A 25,523-nucleotide genomic window follows, 5' to 3' on the forward strand; every position below is an offset into this window, starting at 1 on the left:
CATCAGACCTAGTTTTCGGACCAGTTGTGGTTGGAGTAAGACCTACTCTGCCAATTAAGAGTGTATCATTATTGTTGGGAAACGATTTGGCTGGTGGAAAAATTGTTGCCGAACCTAAAATAGTTAGTGAGCCAATCACTGTTTCATCTAAGGATGATGATGTCGTTCAGGGGAATCCCGATGTGTTTCCCTCGTGTGTTGTGACTCGAGCTCAGGCTAAGAAATTAAGCCAAAAACAAATGGTAGATGGATTCAGAAGACGATGTTATAGATTTGTCTCAAACATTTTTTGGATCCAACAAGAATCTTGCGGATGATTGTCCTAATGACAATACCTCGGTGAGTGACAGTTATGGACGTGAAGGATCTGAATCACCTGGTAAAGTTCTGTTTACTAAAAGTAAACTGATCGCTGAGCAAGCAAAAGATCTGCAGTTCTCTTCACTATCTAAATATGCACTCCCTAAAGATGAACTGGAGAAAGTTCCAAATGGTTATTTTTTCAAAAATGGCGTGCTTATGAGGAAACGGAGACCACAAGATGTGCCAACTTCGGAGGACTGGGCGATTGTTTATCAAATAGTTGTTCCCAAAGCATATCGTTCTGAAATATTGTAAGTTGACCATGAACTCCCAATAGGAGGTCATTTAGGTGTCAACAAGACACGTGAAAAAATTATGAGACATTTCTTTTGGCTGACTATATATGGGCTTTTACTTGACTGGTAAATCATTTAGCTCGGTTTCAGACCGTTCGAAATTGTAATACGTAACAAATTATATTCCTAATAAGGAGTATATAAACAAATCTGTAATTCCCAACGTAAATCAATAATTAATTTTATGTAGCTTGCAAGACACTAGTAGATTTTGTATTATGTCTATGTATGTGTGTGTACGCTTATAACTGGGGAACTGCTAGACCGACCGTCAACTCGACGTGTATACTTAGGCCCCCAATTCGGAGAGTGATATAAGGGGTTGTCGTTCCGATCTGACCCCTGTATGCCACCTTCACCCCGGGACACCTACGTCTTCTCCGTGCATCAGCTATAGTAAACCGTATTTACTTTAATTAAATTCATTTTAATACCAATGGTACTGTAATATTAGAAATACTGATACTCTTACAAAATAAGTAATAACACCTCAGCATAATGAAAAAACAACTAATCGTTTGTGTTACCTTTTGTTAATTTCTTAATAATTTGCGCATTATTAAGTCGATATGTGTTATTACTGTTTATGAATTTGCACAATGTACATCTTTAAATGTTAAACTGATACATTTGTAATTATTGTTGTATTACCTGACACAACAACTGGTTTATTTCTAACGTTTTGCAGTCACAAAGGTTACATAAATGTGTTGTGAGATTAAAAAAAAAGGAATTAACAAATTTATATTATATTGTACACAAGTATAAGATTTAAGAAAAAAATAATATTTTTTTTTTGCTTAATTGATTCCCTATATCTAAAAATAAATCACAGTACAGCACATAGCGAAATCACGATTGATGAATTTTGTTTAATCGAACCATTATAATTTGATGTTACTTACATCGATATTTGCGGCAGCGTCTTTGTAGGTAATTCCACTTCCTGAGGGTCAGGGGGTGGAGGCAAGGGTTCATCAGAATGGCGAATCTCGATGTCTGTTATAGATGGTGGGGGCGGAAGAGGTAGTTCAGGGCTGGAACATGTTGAGGCACCCCCTGTAGTAACGGAAATGTTGTCAACATATTCGTTCTGTGCACGTATGGAAGTGGTCTGTCCAACCGTTTCTTGGTGGAGGAAGCTTAATTCTACATCTTCGGTATCATGATTTGATTTATCTTCTACTTGCTGAAGGGACGATGGTGGTGGTGGAGGTGGTCTACTGGGCCGTTGATGGGGTGGCGGTGGAGGTTGTTTACCGATTCGTCGAGGTGGGATTTTAGGCGGTGTAGAGAAATTAGTTTCTTCTCGTGAGATGTCGCTGCGACCGACTGTTTCCACTAAAGTAATGCCATCTGGTGTAATTACTTTCACGGTGGCAGTTTCATTGGAGTGGTGTATTTCTTTAACTTGGGCCTTGCGAGGTGATTTGTAAGACCGAAAATAACTGGTTCCACTGAAATTACAACGACAAAAATAAATAAAAATAAAATCAGTAAAGGGCAATATCTGTAAGAAAAGATTTCTGTTATGTAGTTGTTTTATATCCTTAAAATACTATCATACATTGTTGATGACTACTGGTGTCTTACTTTTCCCCACGTCATCAGTGCAAACTGACAACAGTCATTTTACAATACCACTTTTATGTAACATGAATAAATAAATAATATGCAATACAGAAATATGTATTCAGTACACAAATGTTACACCAGCAAGCCTATAAAACTGGTTTACACTACGTCTATTTAAACGTGTTGTAAACCCGTTTTACGTCCTTGTTTAGTTTGATTGTTTAAGGATGACTTTTTAAGAATATACGAATGTCACGTCCAAGTTTTACTAATATTTAAACCAACATGAAAACAGGTCTTACTTCACACAGGCCATACGTATTACAAAATCAGGCGCGATCTGAGCTTCCTCCCCTCCTTTATGAATGAAGCACGTGGGTACGCACGCACACAAACTTACAAGGGAGTCCTTCCATTACATTTAGACTTGATTTAAAAACAAACAAAAAACGTTTCGACGGTGTCATAAATTCTGTTGTAAAAAAATTGCTATATTAGACAGGTATAAGAAACACTGAAGCTGAAGAAAATAATAAAACAATGCCAGCGCCATCTATTGATGATAAATTTATCTTACATTGGAAGAGTCAAGCATGATAAGTTTATCATAGCTTGAGATGCAGTGGTGTTGTTAGCCAGTTGTTCTTTCATTTCGCCTTTCTCTAATGCCTTGCAGCGTTGAGGGGAGATACTGGGAATGGCTTCTTGTTCGCATCCTGCATCGTCACGTTCCCGAGGTCACTAAGGACACCTATAATCCACCATCTGCATGATCATCCTTTTGCTTTCCATCCGTTTATCTTTGTATTGAATGTTCTTCGTGGCAGAGAATTTGGATGCTGTCTAATTAGGTGTCTGAAGCGCTTGACTAGTGTCTCTTGATGTATGACAAGGCGGGTTCAGTTTTCACCTTCACTCTTATGTCGTCGTTACGTATTTTGTTTCTGATGATAACACCAAGAACTTTTCTGAGGCATCTCATTCGTATTTTGACAATCTTTCTTTCGTTTCTTGATGTTAATGTCCATGTTTGGCACTGATAGCAGTGCTGGTATGAAGATGGTGTTGTAGAGTTAACCTTTGTCAAACAACTATCTCAAGTAGCACGTGTTAAATTTACACCTTAAGTTGACAAGGTTGAATTTTTGCTTATTTCATATTTTGATAACTAATTTACTGATATATCATTTCATGTTACGTATACACATGCCCACACGTATATGTGTGAATTTATGTGTGTTACAAGCAAATACAGTGACCAATGTTTTAGTGGTAAGTGAAAAAACCAACAACAATGAAATTAAAGTTCATTGCCAAATATCTTTAGGCATACAAGTGAATATAAGTATTAACATTTTGAGTTTAAGACGACCAAGTAAAACAGTTATTTATTCCTATAGCTATACGTTTATATTCCCATTCATCTTAAACTTCTGTTTGTTTGTCTGTTTTGAATTTTGCGCAAAGCTACAGAGGACTATTTGCGCTAGCCATCCCTAACTTAGAAGACTAGAGGGAAGGCAACTAGTCATCACCACCCACCGCCAACTCTTGAGCTACTCTTTTACTAACGAATATTAGGATTGGCCATCACATTATAACGCCCCCCACGGCTGAAAGGGCGAACATGTTTGGAGGAACGGGGATTCGAACCCGCGACCCGCAGATTGCGAGTCGAGCGCCCTAACCACCTGGTGATATATAAAACTTCGGATCACTGAATAGACGATCCAGCTTAGCACCGGGATAGAAACTTGTAGTTTCAGTTCAGTTAAGTGAAATTGCATATTACTCTGTTTAGGGTCAGAAAAATGAAAATATTGGGGTTTGGTAGGTAGGTTTACTTTACCAAATGGTACACAAAAATTTTCTGCAAATATGTTCACGAAAAGTTTTAGTTTAGCTCACATTGTAGCAAGAACAACAGTGTTTCCCAACGCGGTGTTGAAATATAAATATGACAAAGTTCAAGATAAAATTATAAATTTGTATATTATTAAACTTCTGTACAATAACAGCAAAATATATGTAAGAATGTTTAACTTATATTTTAAGGTAAGTAAAAAAAAACATCAAGAAGTTTTACATATACTGTATATCGGAATTATGCTTTGATATATTGTTGTAACGTTGTCTTTTCCTAGGGCGGGTTCTTTTAGATCATTTGTTGAAAATAATTCAAATTTCAAACATGTAACGATAACAAATTAGTCTATTTCTTCCTTAACGTACAGACTATATCGCTCATTGTACACAAGTGTAACTTGTAGGCCAACGTTTATAAATGACGTTTCAAAGGAAAAACCTCGCTAATGGTACTAAAACTAATGTACAAATAAACTTACTTTTACAATTTCACGAATAATTTATCGAGTAACTGAATACAAACGATAACTATCAGAGTTTCAAATATTTTACTTTACTGACTGTTACTCACTCATCAACTGAAAACTATATAATACTCCACCAACAGCTATTCGGCATTCACACTTCACTTTGGCATTTACTACCACTTCACTTTACTGACTCGTATTTATAACCGATGTCTCACTTCTAGGTATTCGTTCAAGTTACTAGATTTTCGTGACGTCATCTAGAACATTCAAGGTTTCCAAGCCTATTTTGACGTCATACGCTCTCTAGCTAACATTTATAGATTAATTTATTCAGTATTGTAACTCCTTTATATTTTTGCGTGTATTTACATTTACAGCTGCACGATCGAGGTGTAAAACTAAGAGACTTTAATGACACGTTATAATGGCTGAATTTTCAAACAAAGATACGATACGGTTGTTTCACTTACTAAAGCGTTTCCGTTTGTTCAGCTAACAGATTACGAGTGTCTGTAATTTGTAGATTTTACTGGATTTCTTTATTTTAAGATTTTAATAAAAGGTCTGGACTAAACAATTATACATTTATCATCATGTGATTATCGACGACGAATTTTAATGGTGTGGACGGATCACCATGTTCACCAAGTTAATGAAATATCCCTATTCAATTATTAACTTGGTAAAGAAAAATATTCGGTTTCAGTACGGTGAAGTGTGAATTTCAGGTATTCGGTTTCGATAAATTTCTTTTATACAGGCCTGTACGTGGTATAAATGTGAAAACGTTCACGCTGGTATTTGTTCTTTAAAAATCTCATAATGTAACTCGTTAGACTGATTAAAACGGTACGTAATATGCGGTGAAAGAGCTAACTAGCTAGCTGCTTATGATAAACTACAGTAAGAACTGGTCTATCACACGAAAACAACAACAAAACACGAGTAAAACACACACAAAATACATAAAAAATATTAAGAAGAAACTAAGACTAAATGTGCATAAAAATCGCATTTTCACATATAATGCTGACCTCTAAACTTCCACTTGACCAGCTACTGCTCGAGAACATTTGTTCTGCAAACTTGCAGGATTTGACTTGTACAACAAGCTGTATCTTGTTGTATATAACAACAAGCTATATAAGTGCAGCAGGGACGAACGCTACAAGCATTTTTAGCGATGGCTTAGTTGTTTTCTTTTGAAGGAACGGACAAATGACTGAGGAATATATCATTCGTTTGTGGCACTACAGAAAATGTTTGAGTTGCTTCCTCTCAGTTCTAAGCGACGTACACACGCCTTTTTAAAAAAGGAATTGTAAATTCCTCTCTCACACTTGACGTAGCTTGAATATTTTTATAAGGGTTGTTTCACAAATCAATTATACACCAACAGGCTTTAAGATAAAATCGGGTGGCTATCGGTTCATGTTGTAGGCAACCTAGTGATAACAAAGTTTTGGCAGTACTGTTAATAAGTTAAAGGGGAGATCATTTTTTTTCCACCACAAAATAAGTATAAACTTATTCACGTAGTAACCCCAACAACTATACATTATTTTATTACTTTAGAGTTATTAGCTTACAGTTTTAAACCTAGGGGCACAATTCTTCTGAAGTAATTGCACAATTCAAAAATATTTTAATACATCCCTCCACTATTTTCCACCGTCTGACTCTTACTTATTCAACGGTCATTGACCCGAAAAGGGGTAAAAACAAGGACGAAATCCTGGCTAAAGTGGAATTTACGAGATTGTTTGCTGAGGTAAGCAAATCCTAGTAAGATGTGAATTACGAGAAGATAAATAGGGTGTATAGAGAGAACAGAATGTTTTACTATCTTGCCTTATAGACTTTGTACAAGAGCTATGTTTTATAAAGCAACTCCACATCGGTTTACGCTTGTAATTATCTGAGCTAAGCACATCTACTCTGACACGCTTTTTGACGAACTCAAACACAGCCTTAGCAAGGGTAAACGGATAAGGACTGCAGGGCCAACATAACAAACCCGTATATGTGATAGAGTACCGGCAGTTCTGAGATGTCTTTCTTAAGGAAATCAGGGCACCACCTACGTGAAACGAGCGAACGGAGCAGCTGAGACTTCATCCTTTCCTCATTCCCAACTATGTCAGTTTTTCCTCCGATTTTCTTCTATGTTATGGTTGACTTCTTTAGATCAAATATTATCAGTGACATTTAATTGCATTAATTTTTCTTAAGGACAGTGTACGATATAAACTAATCCCTGGTTTTAGAGGTTTTCTTCTTTTTTAACGTATAATCTTTACACGTGTGTCTGAATGTAAAAATAATAACGTCTTTATCTACAGGTTTTCAATATTATCAAGTCTGTTTCTTTCAATTCTATTTTTATTATTATTATTATTATTCAAATTACCGATTTTAAGAATACCCTTATTTTGAGAATTTGTGAGCGCTCTCATATGAAATCTTTAACAAGTGTGCGCACGTATGGGTAGAAAATTTGAACTGTTAATTGCAAGATGATTCTACCGTTAGAGAAAATATCCTGGATAAAAACTAGTCCTCGGTTCCCCTTTTCCACTAGGTAGATTCTTAAAGGATTTTATTTCATCATAGCTAGGTTGTTATAAACACTCAGTATGGTAACCTACCATCTAAAACAAAAATTGAACAGAAGTGGTTAAGCACAGAAAAACAATCACACCCCAACGAAAATCATTTTAAAAGTGAACAACAGCAACAAAAAAAAAATCCTTGTACTCGGAAAGCTAGAGTAATACACAGAAGTTAAACAAACCACATAGTTTTGTTTTGTGAATCTCAAGTGATGCGCGTTTTATAGCTGAGCACAAATAATGACGCGAGCTCCTAAATAAATACCTCTCAAACCAGCTTGTTTCGGCACATCGTAATCCGCCATACTGGTAGCTCATATACACACTGTGACGTAATACTGCCTGAGATAATCGATAAACACGATATGTAGTAGATACAGCAAAATAATGAAGGACATTTATTTATGAAGTATTTAACTGAAAGAGTGCTGTACTTAAAAGTACAATATAAATACACACACATACGTGACAGTTTGTTTGTTTGAACTTAAGCTGGTATCGAAGCCTAGTTTCTAGCGTTCTAAGTCTGCAGCGATGTATAAGGGAAAAGAGTCACAATTTCCCTTTCCCTCAAACTCTTAACACAAGAGTCACAATTTCCCTTTCCCTCAAACTCTTAACAGATTTTTTTATATATATAAATGTATGCGTGTGTACCTTTAAAACTTCAAAAGAGCAGCTATAAAGAACGTTTTTCAAATATGATTTTTTATATAGTTTGCGAGCAATACCTTGCGAGAACCTTTCTGTAATCGAGCTGTTATGTTTTCCAGAATTTACAGTTAGCGGCTATTCAGTTAACTTTACACAAACAATCTTTATTTATTCGGATAAACCTGAGATGATTTCTCTTATGTCGTACAGTGCTGAATCTAAATTACATCACTTAAAAACAAAATCGTTAATGCAAAACCAAGGCCACACAAGCTGCACACTGTTTGTATTATGAACTTCGAGAAAGCGACATCAATTGATTTCCATGTTATAAATAAAGGAATATTTTCGATTGTTGGCATGCTGTTGCTGTATTTCTATATATTTGCCGTTTTAAAAAATAATCATAGATCTCCAGTGTCTCTCTCTGCAAGTGACTGGTGAACTGTATTATATGGACGTACAGTATGGACCATAATTATGTACCCATTTGTAGGCAGTATACTGTCATAACAAGAAAATATATTTCCCTTTATGTAAACTGAGAAAGATGTTAACGAAGAGACGTAAATTATTCATCGCTTGCATCGATACGAGTGGAACTCACATGGAACACCAGTATTATGCTGTACCATAGCAAAAAAAGTACATAAATGCAGTGCATCCTAAACCACGATCATATATTATATACAAGATAAATAAAAAAATTGGAATTTAAAAGCCTACAAATAGGGATCGTAAATAAAGTAAGGAAACAAGGCTGGAGATACTATAGACATTATTCACTCTACAAACCCCTATTTTGGCTCCATGCTGTTATCTAGAATTACATTTGGTGGACTCAAAATAGGGATTTGTAGTTTGAGTAAATAATGTCTACAGTATTTCCAGCCTTGTTTACTAACTTTTTTTTACGATCCCTATTTGAAGGATTTTAAATTCCCAGTTTTTATATAATCTTTGCTGACTATATTTATGCTCAACAATGGGCAAAGGATTACTTGATGTGGTAGCTAACATTATATATTGTAATGATAATAAACATAGCTATTAGCTAGCTGATACGGTTCACGATGATTTACTGTAGCTATTGACCATTTGATCGCATTAGTTCGAGATGTAACATGTTAAGCTGCAGCTGGAGATTGTCATGGAGATTTGTTTGAGAATATAGTAAGTATTTATAGGTTCTGTGTAACTAAATTATGTATAATGCATAGAAATTGGCAAATATATGCCTACACTAAGACACAACCCCAATTTTACCAGTAGAAATGCAGTCTTTTCAAACAAAACATGGACGTCTAAAACATCGCTTTAAATAAACCTTCGTCTCTTTTAGAGTAATTATTCTAAGAATGTGTGTAATAAAATATAATATTAAGCGTATTGATTATTTTTACTCCTTCACTTCGTACGTAATATAGTGGTTGGCTACCTAAAGACACCGAATGTATAGTGTACAAAGCATTAAATATGTATATGTTACAGTCATCTAATGTTAATCTATTATTGGCTAGTAATTCCTGTTTCGACCTGTACTTAAGCTTTTTAAAGAAAGTTAACTTCAAGAGACAATGAATGATAGCATCTTATACACTAAAATTATGATGGCTTTAGCTTACGTAAAATACAGAAGAAACAAATCGACTTTTAAATACCTCTACGACATTTGCAGGACCTTATTTAGTAGTCTATAAAAGGTTTGGTTACAATGTACCAAGCCAATTTTGTTGTAGGCTGGCAAGAGAATAACAAGAATAAGAAGAATTACAATCGAGCGTTTTGAGCGGATTTTCTTTTGCTTGTAAGTGTAACATGTCTGCTTTTTTCTGCATTTCTATATGTGCACAGCCTTACAGTCAATTGTAAGGGTTTTAAAGTGTGGTTTGAACTGAATCTTTACTGTTTAATGTGCTTTTTGCCCGAACGTTCTATTAGGGATTTGTGCAATTCCTTACCATCCCTATTATGAACCACTATCGTGGTTCATGATATATATAAATGGTTCATACAGTGAGACTGTTCAATAATGTTTTGCGAAAGAACGCTATTTTGAAAAAGAGAGTTATTTCAAATTATCTACATGGAAGCAGAAAAATATTTTACAGCGTGTAGAAGCGTAATGAAATCCGTAACCACGATATAAGTCAATCAGAGCCAAAAACCTCACCCGCAGAGCGATGAGGAAAAAGAATCCTCCGACCCAAAATACCATTTATTTCCCGTATATTTGAATAAGAATCTGAAATAGTTTGTTATGAGTTTCGCACAAAGCTATACGAGGGCCATCTGCGCTAGCCGTCCCTAATTTAGCAGTGAAAGATTATAGGGAAGGCAGCTAGTCATTACCACCCACCGCCAACTCTTTTACCAACATTATAACGCTCCCACAGCTGAAAGGTCGAGCATATCTGGTGGGACGGGGATTCGAACCCGCGACCTGCAGATTGCGAGTTGAGCGCCCGAATCACCTGGCCATGCCGTGCCGAATCTGAAATAATGAAAGCTCACAAACCAAGGGTTCGTAAGCTTCTCGTCACATTTCGAAATAAACGGTTGTTTTCAGGAGAACAGTGGCCGAAGAAACTAGATTTGCAGCTTATCCGGTTCCACATGCACATGTCCAAAACTGTAAATGGCATTTCCTTTATTTACTAATTTTCCAACGACTTGCTCATCAAAATTCCTTCCCCGTAAGAAACAGGATTGCATTATATATGCCCAAATTAAACCTTTCTCCATCAGATTTTGAAAATATTTACTTCATAATCCTTACATCATATATCTAATAAAAGGTACCCACAATATTGGGGCCAACTCAAAAATTAAGTTACATCCTCACAAAAAGACATTACAATTTGTTCAAAACTTGTCTAAATGTACTTGTTGGATTTCACACAAAGCTATATCTGCGCTAACTGCCCCTAACTTTGAAGTGATAGACTTGAGGAAAAGCAGCTAGTTAACACTATTCACTGCCAATCATTGGGCTACTCTGGTCAGACCAAGAAGTGGGATTTGACAAACACTTATAACATATCCATGGCTTCAATGTACGGGGCGCAATTTTTTTTTTTCAGTAACGGGACACGAAACTCGGCTCCACAATCTAGCAGGCTAACTATTGGGCCACGCTTGGTTACAAAATTTTGTTGCCACTATACGGTTATCCTAAGTTCGATTGCTAGTAAGTTCTTGTGTACGTATCGTCCGTACATTAATATTAAATACAACAACGTCACACCATGAGGATTTAAGCACGTTTTATCAATAAAGTGTTAAAAATCTTTATATCGCGTCAATAACGAAAAACAACAACAACAAGGAAATAAAAAACTGGATTTTGACGTATTTTATTCCATTCGTGATAGATAATAACTTAAGAAAAAACACAGATGTTATAATACTTTTTTCCCCTTTCTGCAATACTTGTTGAACATATAGGAACAGACGAACAGTACCTTAGCATTGTTATTAACAACTCTGTATTGTGAATTTTTCTGTCGAGTTTTTTCTGAAAGTCATACAAAGTAGCATATTAGCTATACTTTTTGTACAAGTGAGATCCAAAGTACGCAAGATTTTAAATCACATCCACTAACTTCCTTATTTTGTACAAGGAAATACTACTGTATTTGATAATTTTATGGTTACAAACAAAATGACTCACTATATTGAAACATAACATTAGGAAACTATTTTGAAAATATTTCAATTCTCCACCCAGATACTATGCACACAAAAATGTAACACAGCATGGATTACTTTTTCAGAGACAAAACTGTTAATGTTATAAAATTATATATACAAAAACAAAATTAAAATTCTGACGACGCTCGAGCACTGTGGCTTTCAACAAAATGACTGGAGGAGAACAGGTTTATATATCCAAGAATTCATTTTGGAAATAGCATTATACACAACTTTATTTGAAACGTGCAGAACGTGTATAAGTGCTAGGGAACCGGTATTATTTCTCCTGCTTGGAAGAGATGCGAGAGTACGCATGTTTGCCCGTCTGATAAACGTACACATTGGAACTACATTCATCATTTAAACCTTTTATAGCTAGTTGGACTAAATCAACGCAGAAAAAGAATCTTAAAAAGAAAATAAAAACAGTCTGGTGCACACTGAGCTTTGTAGTATAAAAATGTATGTATCGAGACAAATAATAGCACCAAATCCAATATAATTAAAATACCAAATAAATGAATTGCTCGATATCTTTCATATTTTTTTTTCAGTTGAACAATTTTATTTTTTTAAATGACGTTTTAAGTTAAGATTATCTACTTTATACGTAAAGCAAGAAACTAAACATGAACATACATATTTACGTAAAGCAAAGTTTATCGACTACTCTTACCAAACACGACATCTTAACTTATTTTCTCCGTTCTGTGAAAATACAACAAAAACAGCTAGTAAAATGACCAAGGGATCTGATATAGTAGAGAAGCGTGTGTCCACACCCACTTTTTGGAGCAAGGTTAGTGCAACTGAACAATCTACCGGACCTCTTAGAGAACTTCACATCTTCCACTTCTTTGTTTGTTTTGTAGTTAAGCACAAAGCTACACAAAGGGTTATCTGTGCTCTGCCCACCACGGGTATCGAAACCCGATTTCTAGTGTTGTAAGTCCGCAGACATACCGCTGTGTCACTAGGGGGCATCTTCCATTTTCTGTGAGCTCAAATTAGCGGAATGTTGGTTTTAAAGATGGGTTTAATTCAGTCTGTTTTATTTAAATATAACTGATACACGAAAAATGTAATGTAATAGATATTTTTCCCCTTTCTTCTTTTTAAAACTTAAATCAACCGAAACTGTCTCGGTTACAAAACCCTTTGAATAGCATCTCAACTTCATCTTTGGAATTAGGCAATATATCAGACTTCTTATTCCTAGCCATTGGCCGTAGTTGGATACATTAATACTTATATATGAACATTTGAGAGACCACTTACTTTTACCTACAATAGTTACCAAAGTACTTGCTATATAGGATGGTCGCTAACAAACAAACATCAGGTCTTTAGGGAAAGTTTTTTGTTTTTTTGCTGTGCTACTAAACATAATTTTGATATAACTTAGCTGCTCAGTTTCTCTAGTAAGTTACTGTCACTATAAATCTATTGAAAACAAAATCCCCAATAGAGTGGTCGGTATGTTAGGTTTTTGCTCTCCACCTGTTTCCATTCCGTAAAGTTAGGTTAAAAAGGTTCATATCCCAACACAGTGGACGGACAGACGGAGGTTCTAAGATAAGCAGTTAAATAAAAAATAAAAGAACAACAACTAAAGTAAAACTAAACAGATAAACTCCAACGACATGAGGATTCAAAATCGACGTAAAAATTACCGATATAAGAATGAAAGTTTAGACGAAAAACATTTACAAGCTTTCTTTCTCACTCAAATCTTCATATATATATATATTCACAATGGAGACCGAATATATTTAGTCACCAAGTTATATGCTTAGCTTTTTGAGCTTTCATACTTTCTCTTATTTCTTCACACAAGATGTTTCATTTAAGTCCACAATATGTTCTGGGTGTATATTTATACAAGTGACAACAGCTGTCTTCCAGGACATTTTGAGAAGCAAGAGTAACTAACTTCTATCTGCTCCACCCATCACTTACAAACACGTGAGATGACTTAAGTTAACTTAAAATATATTTCTAAATTTGATTCAAATGTGATTCTTTTCCATACAGCATTATGTTTATAAATAACCAACCTTTGTTTTGCTAATTAAATAAAACAAAGTTACTCCAGTCTCGAATTACTGAGCGATGGAGTAATAGATCATTTCATCATTTCAGGAAACATGTGGCTGTCATTTTCACAGAAGATTTAAAATATGCGAAACCGGGAAATTTACATTTTCAACTTAGACTCAACGTACGATGCTACACATAACCGCACACACGTGTGTATGTGTGTGTGTGTGTGTGTGTGTGTGTGTGTGTGTAACCGCTCGCGTCCTGAATGTGTTTTTTCCGTTCAAAATCAACTAATAGGATTTCACAGTAAATAAATTAGTTAATCAGTAACAGTTGAAACTGGTTTTGAGAAAAACGACTTATTAACGGAGTTTATCCCCAAATACACATTTTATTTTTATGACATGCTTTATTGAACTCACTTAATCAACTACCATTAAAAACAAACACACAAACTGAAGTCTTGTGCGTGTGTTCTGCTTTAGACAAATTGGTTTCTGAAACATACGATTAATAAAACCATATATCGTAAAGCAAAGACGGAATCCTCTTCTGATCTGAATACTGTCCCAAGTCCCGCGATGACAGCAAACACAGCATATGGGCAGTTCAAATATAGAAGTTTGACAACAACCAAAAGTAGATTAAAGACAAAAAATAAACTAGTTTACTGACGATCCCAGTTTGGTTGTTGACAGTAAGAGTCATAAGAAGCCAGCTATTTACTAACACACTGTGGTACATCTTTTTGGTACAGTCATTCTAAAATCAAACTAGAAAAAGCAACTACATTCAACTAAAATCAAACTAGAAAAAGCAACTACATTCAACTCTTAACAGTTTCTCTCTCTCTCTATATATATATATATGCATACACACATACTGCTGAACACCTCTACACTTCCACATCTACCTTTGGTTTCTTATTGTATAAAGAAGACAAAACAAAAAATTCTGACTCCAGCAAACTTGGCAGAGTTTCTGGAAGTTTCTACATGATTAGATCCTTCACTTTTTATTGAAAAACCTGGCAAACAACTCCTATTTTTGTGGAAGCGCCTCTGGGAAAACGTTAACGGGTGACTGTTTTCCACTGTTAACTTATACAGATGTGAAAGAAAAGATTGTTGATGCACGCCGAATAGTTTCAAAATGCTGTAAAATCCTGCTCTTAATCTTTTGGGAAATCTCTTCGAGAGTAAGATATGGTATTTTAACGAAGACACATACCAACAGTACAAATAGTAATCTCACGTTATAGGTAGAAGAGGCTGGAATCTTATAATACAAGGAAATGGCTTTTTGACATTTCTGACAATAACTAATGGAAGGAATTTAAAAAAGAGAGGCAATTTCCTTGATAAAATTGTCTTTCAGTCTCAAGACAGCTGAAAGCTGTTGTTTGTCAATGAATCCATGAGAAAAGATCCAGAGGGATTACACGGTATTTCCAACCACTTTTATATTGTCTGGTTAATTAGTAGAAGACTTAAAAGTCTACCATAGTATCATGATTATAGCTGACTACATCTATTCTGCAGTGAATAACAAAGAATCACGTTTTACTTTACATGAACAACAAAGTAAGATAATTGTCACATTGCACCAGTTCCACTCTCGCCTAAACTCATGTTTACATTAACTTCATGAGAAGCTCTTACATACTGACTGTCACAAACATAACGCAGAACTATTATTTTTATTGCTTGGAGTGAATAACCATAAAAAACAAAGTTCGGAAGAAAATAATAAGGAGTAATCCTCTTTTGGTTTTTGGGTCACGATGCAAAATTGTGATTTGGCAAATCTGTTAAAACTATATATATAAATATATACATAGTTAAACACCGCCTTTGTGGTATATTTTATATATATAGTAATGTTTAAAGTTCATATGCGAATCTCATGAAAATAGATTATTGCAATTTAGGCTTTTACTCCAAAAATAGTTCTCTAACGTCCTGATACCATTACGTGAAAACTAAACATCGTCTTTTGAAGCTATTTTTGTCATTTTATCTATCTATGATTAAGGGTTATTTCTTATAGCAATTTTATTTAATATCCAAATAATTATGTCCCAAATACAGATTGGCTTGTAATGGTTACGTCAAGCGAATGACACTCAGATGAATATAACAAGTAATCTTAATGTTAAATTCTACTTTTTCTACAAAAAGTATGTTACTTTGCAATGGTACTACATAATACAACTTCAACGCTAAGAGCCGATTTTTGTCTAAGAAACAGGATCTAAGAGTCTGAAGCAGAAGATCTCATTGATTGATTGATTGATTGATTTGGAATTAAGCACAAAGCTACACAATGGGCTATCTGTGCTCTGCCCACCACGGGTATCGAAACCCGGTTTCTAGCGTTGTAAGTCCGCAGACATACCGCTGTGCCACTGGGGAGCCAGAAGATCTCAACATGGTCATTTAGTTTTATGGCAGTTTAGACAGCATGTTTCTGGTTAGCCTTGGGCTACCTGAACAAGATTTTACATGAACGTAAGACGCTAAGTTTGAAATGGTAAAGAAACCGAGTATGTACTTTTCACATCACAAAAACAAACTTCTCGCAGAATCTCACGTAAAGTCACCAAGAAATTCATCTTCAGGTGAATTGATTTCCATGCTATTTCGCACAGAGTCTTGAAACATTAAGATATGTAAAGTGTCAGCCTTAAAAAAAATTAAAGGAAGGGAGAAAACACTGATAATACTTTTAAAAGCCTAATGTAAAGGTACTACCAATCCGTTATAATATACTAGGTTTTAGACTATCTGTGTATCTAATTGACATCAATATATTTTGTTTGTCGCACTGAACTGACTTGATAGCTATTTGCCACTGGGTAAACAAAAGTTGTTTAGTTTCCTGCAGACTTTATCATGAAGAAAAATAACTACACGTATGATAATCTCAATAAAATCCAAGTGGGTTCTGTTGAAGCGCTGTAAATATCCTGTTGTACTAATGTTCAGTAAAAATAAGTACTTGTATAGAAGGTAGTTTCATCGAGTGAAAACTTGTTTTTACAGCAATTCGTGCCATTCACAAGAACAATGATATCATTCTGAAAACCCTACATACGTTGGAACTCTATATAAAAAATTCTTGCAAAAACAATCCTTTTACAAGGATTATACTGATGGCTAACATGTAATCAGGTGAAGACTTTATAGTGAATTTTTCCAAACACCTCTTTCATACGCGATCTTCTTCGAATTTCTCCAAATGTACCGTTTTTTTAAATCACGGCTAGTAGGATACATTTTACTTTTCTCAAAGGAAAATAAGTTTTGCTAATATCCCTCTTTACTCTTGTGAAAATCCGGTTTAGAATTATAAAGTTAGCACTAAACAACCAATGATGACACACTTAACATGCAGAATGTTTTTACCTTGGAGAAATGTTTTATATTTTAGTCATACTTAAACTTTTTATGGGGACGGTAATTTAATATCCACGATGAAATCCTTTTTTTTTTTAATATTCTAATTTCTACGATAACGTTAAATATAATTGAACATTTTAAAATTTCTATAAAAATAAGTATATACTACAATCTATTGCAAATAAAAACAAAACTGATGGAATTCATATCACGCCTTTGGAATACTCTTTAAAATGATTAAAGTAGAAACATGGCCAATGTCAATATACTTACTGAATAAGCTAACAAAAATATGATAAAATAACATTGAACAAGAACAACAAAGAAGCATTATTAACAATTCCCCTATCGTTATATACTCGAACTACAGTTATATATTCGAAATAAACTATGTATGGCAGAATTTGCTTTTGTCAAAGGACATAAAAGCTAATTGTTTCAAGCTTTATTATAACTAAGCAAAGGTTTGAAGTGAAACGTGTTTGAATTTGTGAAAGCGATTATCGTCTATTTTCCAACCTAACGTACTTTCTATCTCCAACGTTGCAAGGAAATGAAATTTACTTTTCCTGTGAGGCTGGACTTTCAATTGTATAGCAAACACCTAATGAAGCCATTCACTTGAAATTCTAGGCGTGTTGTGTAAATGATATGCGAATGTCTGATACTCGTGGAATAGTTATTAATAATTCACGTAGTACTAGAACAGTGATTCTCAAAGTGTGGTCTGCAAGGACCTTCCAAGTGGTTCGCAGGCTGGTCCAAAATGCAAAAGCAGCGCCATTCCTCCCATGAATTCTGATGAGTTTTATTGTGGTAACAGGTAAAAACGGGTGGGATAGGACCGGCAGGTGATTCGAGGGGGGGGGGAGATATTTTACTCTGCCGAAGTGGTCCGCAAACACAAAATTTTGAGAACCATTATACTAGAAGAAAAATAATGTAGGATGGGAGGTCAAGTTTAATTTGAACCATTCCTTTGTATGTACGTATGTATGTATTTACATCACCTCTTGAGCACTGAGCGAATCTTGAGTTACTAAGTAAAAATAATAGCAATAATACAAAGTATTTTAAAAGATTTTTAGCATTATAAAAACTCAGATTTGCCGCTGAACCATCGGGTGCCCGTTGAAGGTCAAGAGGCATGTGTAATACATGCCTACGACTGTTTTTAGATAGCAGCAGTACTGATACAGATTGGTACTCCAATCTAGTCGATAAAGAACGAGCACTTTACTTACACATTGGGAGAAGCAGAACTAGAAAGCCTTTCATTTAATATCCTAGATGTTCGTAATAACCGATTACCTGGCTTTATAATTAGATTTACAGGCCAGCACACACACCTCTTTAATATGTAAGTCCTTTCACTGAAAAATGTCAGTTTATTTAATGATTGCCACTTGTTCGAATAAATGCTAATAGTGCAAGATATGTGAAATGGCCTATTTTATTTTGAAAATAATATTAAAAATTACAACGAACATTTATGAATGGGGATAGCAAATATTTCGTCCAGTAGAAGTAGGTAGGGATTGAAATGCGTGGTTAAATTCATTTTTGTATCACAGTTCTGACTCGACTAATCACAATAATTATTCAAGTTATGATATATTTTGAAAGTCTTTGGAAACAGTACTGTAAATTTATGACAGTGATACACAACTTCAGTGGGTCCACTTAGATACGGAAGTAGTGAAAACAAAGACCGGAAATCATTAGAACCCATAACTCTGCATAGTTAGAAATGTGTAATAAACATAATTAAACAGAACGTTCTTATGTGTTATTTATAAAATTTTTACTACATGGTTATATAATATATTAATTATTTATATAAATAAAACATCTTTGAACAAAAGACCAAAGTAGTGATGGTAATTGAGCCTCGAGAAAACAACGCAAATCAATGATTTGTAAAGCACATTTAGTTTCTATAAATATGATTATTATCTCAGTCAAGTTTTCACAAAATGATATCAAATTATCCCAATAATTAGTCTTTGGCTAAGTTACGATAACATTATGATTAGTTGGTTTTACCTACAAAGTTGTGGTTATTTAATTTCTGGTAATAGTCGGCTTCAATCTGACCCGCTATTTTTTAAAACGGTTTATTACTTTAGTTTCAGCACTGAAACATGTTGCTAGTCATACTAATTCTAAAATAGACGAATGCAAGCGAGTCTTGGTAAATACATCAAGATGATTATAGTTACCAAGAAAATAAGTGTAGCTAAATGACACTTTATTGATTATGTAACTTAAAACGTTTTCGTAACATGTGATGTAAAATTTGTATCTATGCCAGGATGAATCTTTGCTCCAACTTGTGATATTCTGGAGTCATTGACCCTAAGGTCAAGGTCAAAATTTGAAAAAAAAAAACAACTTTATTATACCTCTATGAATTAGAACACTTATAGCACTTCTCTGCAGATTGACATCAGTTATGAAAGCAATAACAAGCTGACTGTGAATGAATTTAAAGATACGGTTTCAATGCATTAAAACTATATCACTAATGAAGTTAAATTAGCTATGTAATAGAGATCAGTGTTCTCAATAACGCCGTCTAGTAAATTAGCAAAATGTCGTTAGAACACCAGTAGAAGGATAAATACGAAGTACTAGAATAGTAACAACGGTCGGTGCAAATTTTGCACTCGTTTCTATCACTATGTGCAATTGTTAATTCGACAATGGATTTTGCTGCGTACTGTTAATCACAATAGAATATCGAAAATTAATGATTAGAATAAAAACATCCAGAATTCGAGATATATGCTAGACTAACCTAAACAAGGAGAAACGTTCCGAGTACAGCAGAGGCATAACGAAAAGATGTCACTCTAGAAGGTAACTCTGCACCATTCAGTTTTCAAATCATACTTCAAACAGTACAAAACCAAACGGAAGCTATAAATACAGCCGACAGTTTGTTCAAAACTTGGACAGAATAACACGTGTAAGTATTATTTCTGCTATCAAGCAGGCCCGAAATGCGTTACCAGTCATTTTAGAAAAAGTCCATTTGGTAGAATACCGACAGCGACGACCAACATCTGGAACAACATGAGGGAGAAACCTCAAGCTCTCTCCTTCAACTTGAAGGAAAAAAAAAGAAAAAGGCAAAATATTCAGACATCCAACCAAAGGTTCCATGACATGAAACACATCCAATGACACGTACTGTAATAAAACGACCCGTAAAGTTAGAAGAATGACATCGTCAGCTTACATGCATTGCAACTGGGGTTTTGCCAAATTTGTATTTAGCTCTGTAGCGTGTTATGGTGAGCAGAAGGGAGGAAAAAGTATGTGCGTATGTGTGCGTGAAGGAGAAAGAGGGATGAAGAAACGTAATTTTGGCTATTTTGTAGCTGAATATGTGATCCTGGTAACTTTGAGAGAGGCTTTTTTATTTCGTCAGTTTATTCTCCATTATACTGCCAGTATAATATTAATTAGTGCAACAGCAACCGTGTACAACAAAGCAACATAAAACGCCAGAAGGAACATGTATACAACAGGTTAACTGTATATTGACAGCGAAGTGAACGTTAAACACTTCGTGTCGCGAAACCAAGCTCATGGGGAAATCCCGTATTAATCATGCTCTTTGATGTCAGTAACAGGCTTGTGGTGTGTACGAATTGTACTTATATATGTAAATAGTACTAATACTATAAATTACATCAAAGTATACATACGATAAATGATGAAAGTCTAAACACCACAATGTTGTTATGAGATTAATAAAAAAGAAAATACTTTGATAAAGAGTACAGCAGGATATCAGAATCATACTGAACAACAACAAAAAAGAACAGAACCATACTCAAACGTGGTTATCATCTACAGTTTTGATATCAGTATCTTTTACTACGTATTGATATAGCTTAAGTTTTAGTATGCGATATCATTTGAGTGACTACCAGAATCTATTTGTAGTTGTCAATCTTTCCAGCATTATTTAAGTTGTTAAAAGTTAAGTTGCAAGTTTAAACACCATTATTCATATAATTCATGAAACTATAAGTTACTAGTTCATACACTATTATTCATGTAACTTGTGAAACTAAGTTGGAAGTTTAAACACTACAATTCACGTAACTTATGAAACTGCAATACAGGAAATGCAACAAGAGTAATTCAAGAGAATCTCCAGGAAATATTATTACTAAAGAATTATACAAGTATTACTCAAAGTAGAGAAATGTAACGATACATTTACTGCTGCTATCATCTCGTTTCATCTAATACTAAATATAATTAACCGAAGAAAACTTTTCTAAAACATTCTGAAGAATTCACATACACTATATATCCACGCAAGGGTACGTATGTAAATTCACATACACTATATATATCCACGCAAGGGTACGTATATTAATTCACATACACTATATATATCCACGCAAGGGTACGTATATTAATTCACATACACTATATATATCCACGCAAGGGTACGTATATTAATTCACATACACTATATATATCCACGCAAGGGTACGTATGTAAATTCACATACACTATATATATCCACGCAAGTGTACGTATGTAAATTCACATACACTATATATATCCACGCAAGTGTACGTATGTTAATTCACATACAACATGTATCCACGCAAGTGTACGTATGTTAATTCACATACAACATGTATCCACGCAAGTGTACGTATGTTAATTCACATACAACATGTATCCACGCAAGTGTACGTATGTTAATTCACATACAACATGTATCCACGCAAGTGTACGTATGTTAATTCACATACACTGTCAAATACACGAGGATTCAATTTTACAGTACCGTAATAATGATTTTCCAATTCACTGAAAATCTGAAGAGGAACTTTAGCTGATTATTTTCATAATTTCATAATCTATCTTCCATCTTAACCCTAGACCTACCAAACGTTAGGTTTAATAAACTCTGATGAAAACCGTATGTTGCATGTAAAAACAAGGATATTCAACATAAATGAAAGAATAGTTTAGAACGATGATGATGTTCAGGTATGTACAACAAACAAATATTATCATTATTTTCCGCCTAAATTAAACCTTCACTTTTTATTTTCTCTGAACAAGTCTATACAATGAGCGCTCAAACTTTAAGCACAAAAGTAAAAGAGGGCGTTATAATTATACGTGGAACTTACGACAGCTATTTTGGTGTTTCTTGAAATATTTTGTCACGTCTAAATCATGTTAATGGTACTTACAAGATACTTTCATTTATTTTTGTATAAAGCGTATTATAAACAAACACAATTAATGTAAACATAATAAGCACAGTAACTTCAATAAGGTGTTATTTTTGGTTCTACACAGGAAACTTCTGGCAGAAACAAATATAATTATATTAGAAACTGATTTATGGACAGCCTGCAACGTTCAGTGACGTAACACAAATTTCGATAACCATTACTGATGGTTATCCGTACAAATAGCTTTTACTGTAACCGGTTCGAGTTTTAAAACAAAGAGCTTCAATCAAGTAAACGTTGTGTAACTAATATGTGAAGATCACTGGCAACAACGAAAAACGTGAAACAAAACAAGTGATAGAATTCGAATGGTCTGCATACAAAAAATTCCTTTATAACATTAATGACTTCCAAATATCTTCCTTGTTCTGACGATTCCAGCTTGTTTGTACTTGAATACGTGAAAAAATGGTAAGTATTAAGCTAAGTACAAAAAAATAAGGTTTTTCGTCTAGGTTTTACTAGCATGATCAACAATAGTACTGTAGAGAATATAAAAAAACAAAAACTTGTCATAAGACATTGGTATTAGGCCCATTACACTTTTAAACATCATATTCTTTATCTAATAGTCTCTTAGGGACTTTTCAAGAATTGAAATAGTATAATAATAGTACCCAACAACATTATATTTGTCATACCCATTGCCGACGATATAAGTTTCGCTCAATCCAGAGTTTTTTAGACTGGCTGGGATATAACAAACACAGTAGTGCTCGTAACACTATATAAGCCATTTGATGCAACGAAAAATCTGTTTGAATGAACGTAGGAGAGAGGGAATATGCAAATGAAGAAATAATTTTTCATCATGATCGTACATGTCTTCAACCAAAGCTGATTATAAAGTTATAAAATAAGGACATTCCGCGAATTTTACAGTATTAATAACTATTAATCCGTCAGAAGGCAAGATTCTTTGAGATTCATTCCGAACCACGGTTTCCTATATATGTATCCGTCGAAATGACTGTACGTCTTTAACCTTTACAGTATGTTTTCTTGTCTTCACAGTTAACTAATAATCGACCTATTTCTAGAATTAATAGCTTTAACAAGGAAATGCAATTTCCTGTTTCATAGGAGAAAGGAAGTAGGATGTGAAGTAATTTCTGATCAGATAGAGCAGCACATCATGTGAACATGAAATCACCAAATAACTGGGTATATGAAGCGATGCAATAACGAGACTTCCATGGTGTCACAACAGGAAGCAGGAAGAGTTCATTTGTTGCCGTTTTAAACAGGGGAGATTGACAGAGTGTCAATAATAAACCTCCAATCAGGAACCCTACACTGTGTGTTCAAAGTTTCCGTTTAACCACACGACTAACAATCGCTGGTCTGTACGATATATGTCTGTATTCATACCTGATTTATACAAGATCGTTACAAAACGTACCAATTTCAAGGGCTGAAGGTCTTCCGTATGCTTAAACAGTTTAATAATTTTGTGGGGATCCTCTGAAAACGAACTAACACCGCATGTTGCATACAATGATGTAGTATTTAAAAAAATGAACATGCTTAAAAAACGCTAGCAGCAAGGGTACCCAACTGATAAAACAATGAAACCTGATATTCACTTAATTAGCTATATACTAATAACCGGGTTCATTTTTAGTTGATATATGTAGGTACTTGCTTTGATTAGAAATTTATATTGATTCCGATTCTGAAAAAAAAACGTTTTCCATAATTACAAATGTAATAAACACTGTTGTATGATTTTTTTTGTCAGTAAATTTTAATTTCACCTTCCAGTATTAAATTTTTGATTTGTAAAATATCCCGAAACACCAATACAAAAAATGTTTAGTTAGGTACGTCAGGCGTCGATCATTAAAAGTTTAAAATCTAAGGCTATAAAGATTTCACCATCACAGGTTCTTGATAATCATCATTCATGTTTATATAACAGCCTGATGTTCATAGATATTTAATCTCTGGAACTGAGCACCTGACACAAGACTGTTTTAAGCCATAAAGTAGACACAACAGCGGAACAGGGTCTGTATTTTCATCGCTCGTTTCAGCCTTATAAAAAAAACAAAAACATTTTATCATAAAACCACTGGCAATTGTAACGTAAAAACAGTCTTGAAATTCTGAATGTAATTTACGATTTAATAATTTTAGTATTTAAAACAAAAACACAGATTAATCTCACACATATAACTGAACGTTACTGTTATCTGGAAAACAAAAACAAAACGGGAAGATAAAAGTTCCCAAAACGATGATCGATTGTACGTAAACTGGACTTCAGGGAATTTAACTAACAGGTATTTCTAAAAATTAAAATACCTGTATTTTCTTACCGTTTTATTTTTCGACGAAGTTTAAACAACGTAAATGAGTTATTCTTGGCTGACCGAATAGTGGAATTTGACTGTCACTCCTGTCTAATATGCGAAGTGCATTTTTGCGGCCACGAACCCTCTGATTCACAGTTCGAACAAGCTAACTACGCCTAGCCCATGATTGTATTACTATAGATATAATACTTGTAGTAATAAAATCGTATATTATTTACATCTTTTAAGCTTCGACATAAAGATGCATTACGATATTACTGAACTAGCATAGACTCGTAAAACACTTGCGATCAAATTAGTATCTTTACTGCAACAAGTCTTCTTTAAATACAGGACTTTTACAATAATACAAAATAATTCTAATCGCAGACACCGAAATCTATAAGTCCACTTGTCTACGGCCTAACATTAGTTAAGCTTTTATTAAGTACGGCCTGTATTCGATAAAGAGATAAATTAACGCTGTAACTTGTGTACGTTTTTTGCTTTAGTTTAGTTAGGGCTAAACTTTACTGTGCTTAATACTATCAATAAATAAATTATAATGTCATTCTAAGACCTTACGATATATCTTATTAAAAACTTTGATAAGCTTTTAATATGTTGTACAAAATGTCGACTATAGATATTTGCACCTGCCTTTTATTCACATCCGTTGAAATGAAGTGCGCGCACATGCATATTTACATAGTAAAGTGCGCGCGCATTTTCAGGACAGACAAAACTGAGTATTATTATTATTATTAAAGATTTTCTCTTAATTAATACTTCTTGAAAATAAGATTCACTTCGCTTGTACTGACAAGCATAGTCTGTTGAGGGAGAGAGAGAGCTCATCGCCCGTTTCTTGTGGTATCTGTTTAATTATACCCCCCCCCCAAAGACCCAAAAAGGTAATACAAAATGTGTTACTATAAAAATCTAAACTTTATAAACAAATTTTCAAT

The 25,523-nt window shown here is 34.3% G+C and overlaps 1 protein-coding gene across 3 annotated transcripts in view; it reads right to left on the minus strand.

The window, feature by feature from the left end:
- LOC106459967 overlaps nt 1-25,523 on the minus strand; it is a 207,937-nt gene that overhangs the window by 23,614 nt on the left and 158,800 nt on the right. For all 3 annotated transcript variants that reach the window (XM_022386548.1, XM_022386547.1, XM_013919641.2), the window contains one exon: nt 1,565-2,116. In XM_022386548.1, the coding sequence (XP_022242256.1) occupies nt 1,565-2,116 (552 nt within the window). The remainder of the gene's footprint in view (nt 1-1,564; nt 2,117-25,523) is intronic.

This window comes from Limulus polyphemus, unplaced genomic scaffold (assembly GCF_000517525.1).
Source record: "Limulus polyphemus unplaced genomic scaffold, Limulus_polyphemus-2.1.2 Scaffold688, whole genome shotgun sequence".
NCBI lineage: Eukaryota > Metazoa > Arthropoda > Merostomata > Xiphosura > Limulidae > Limulus > Limulus polyphemus.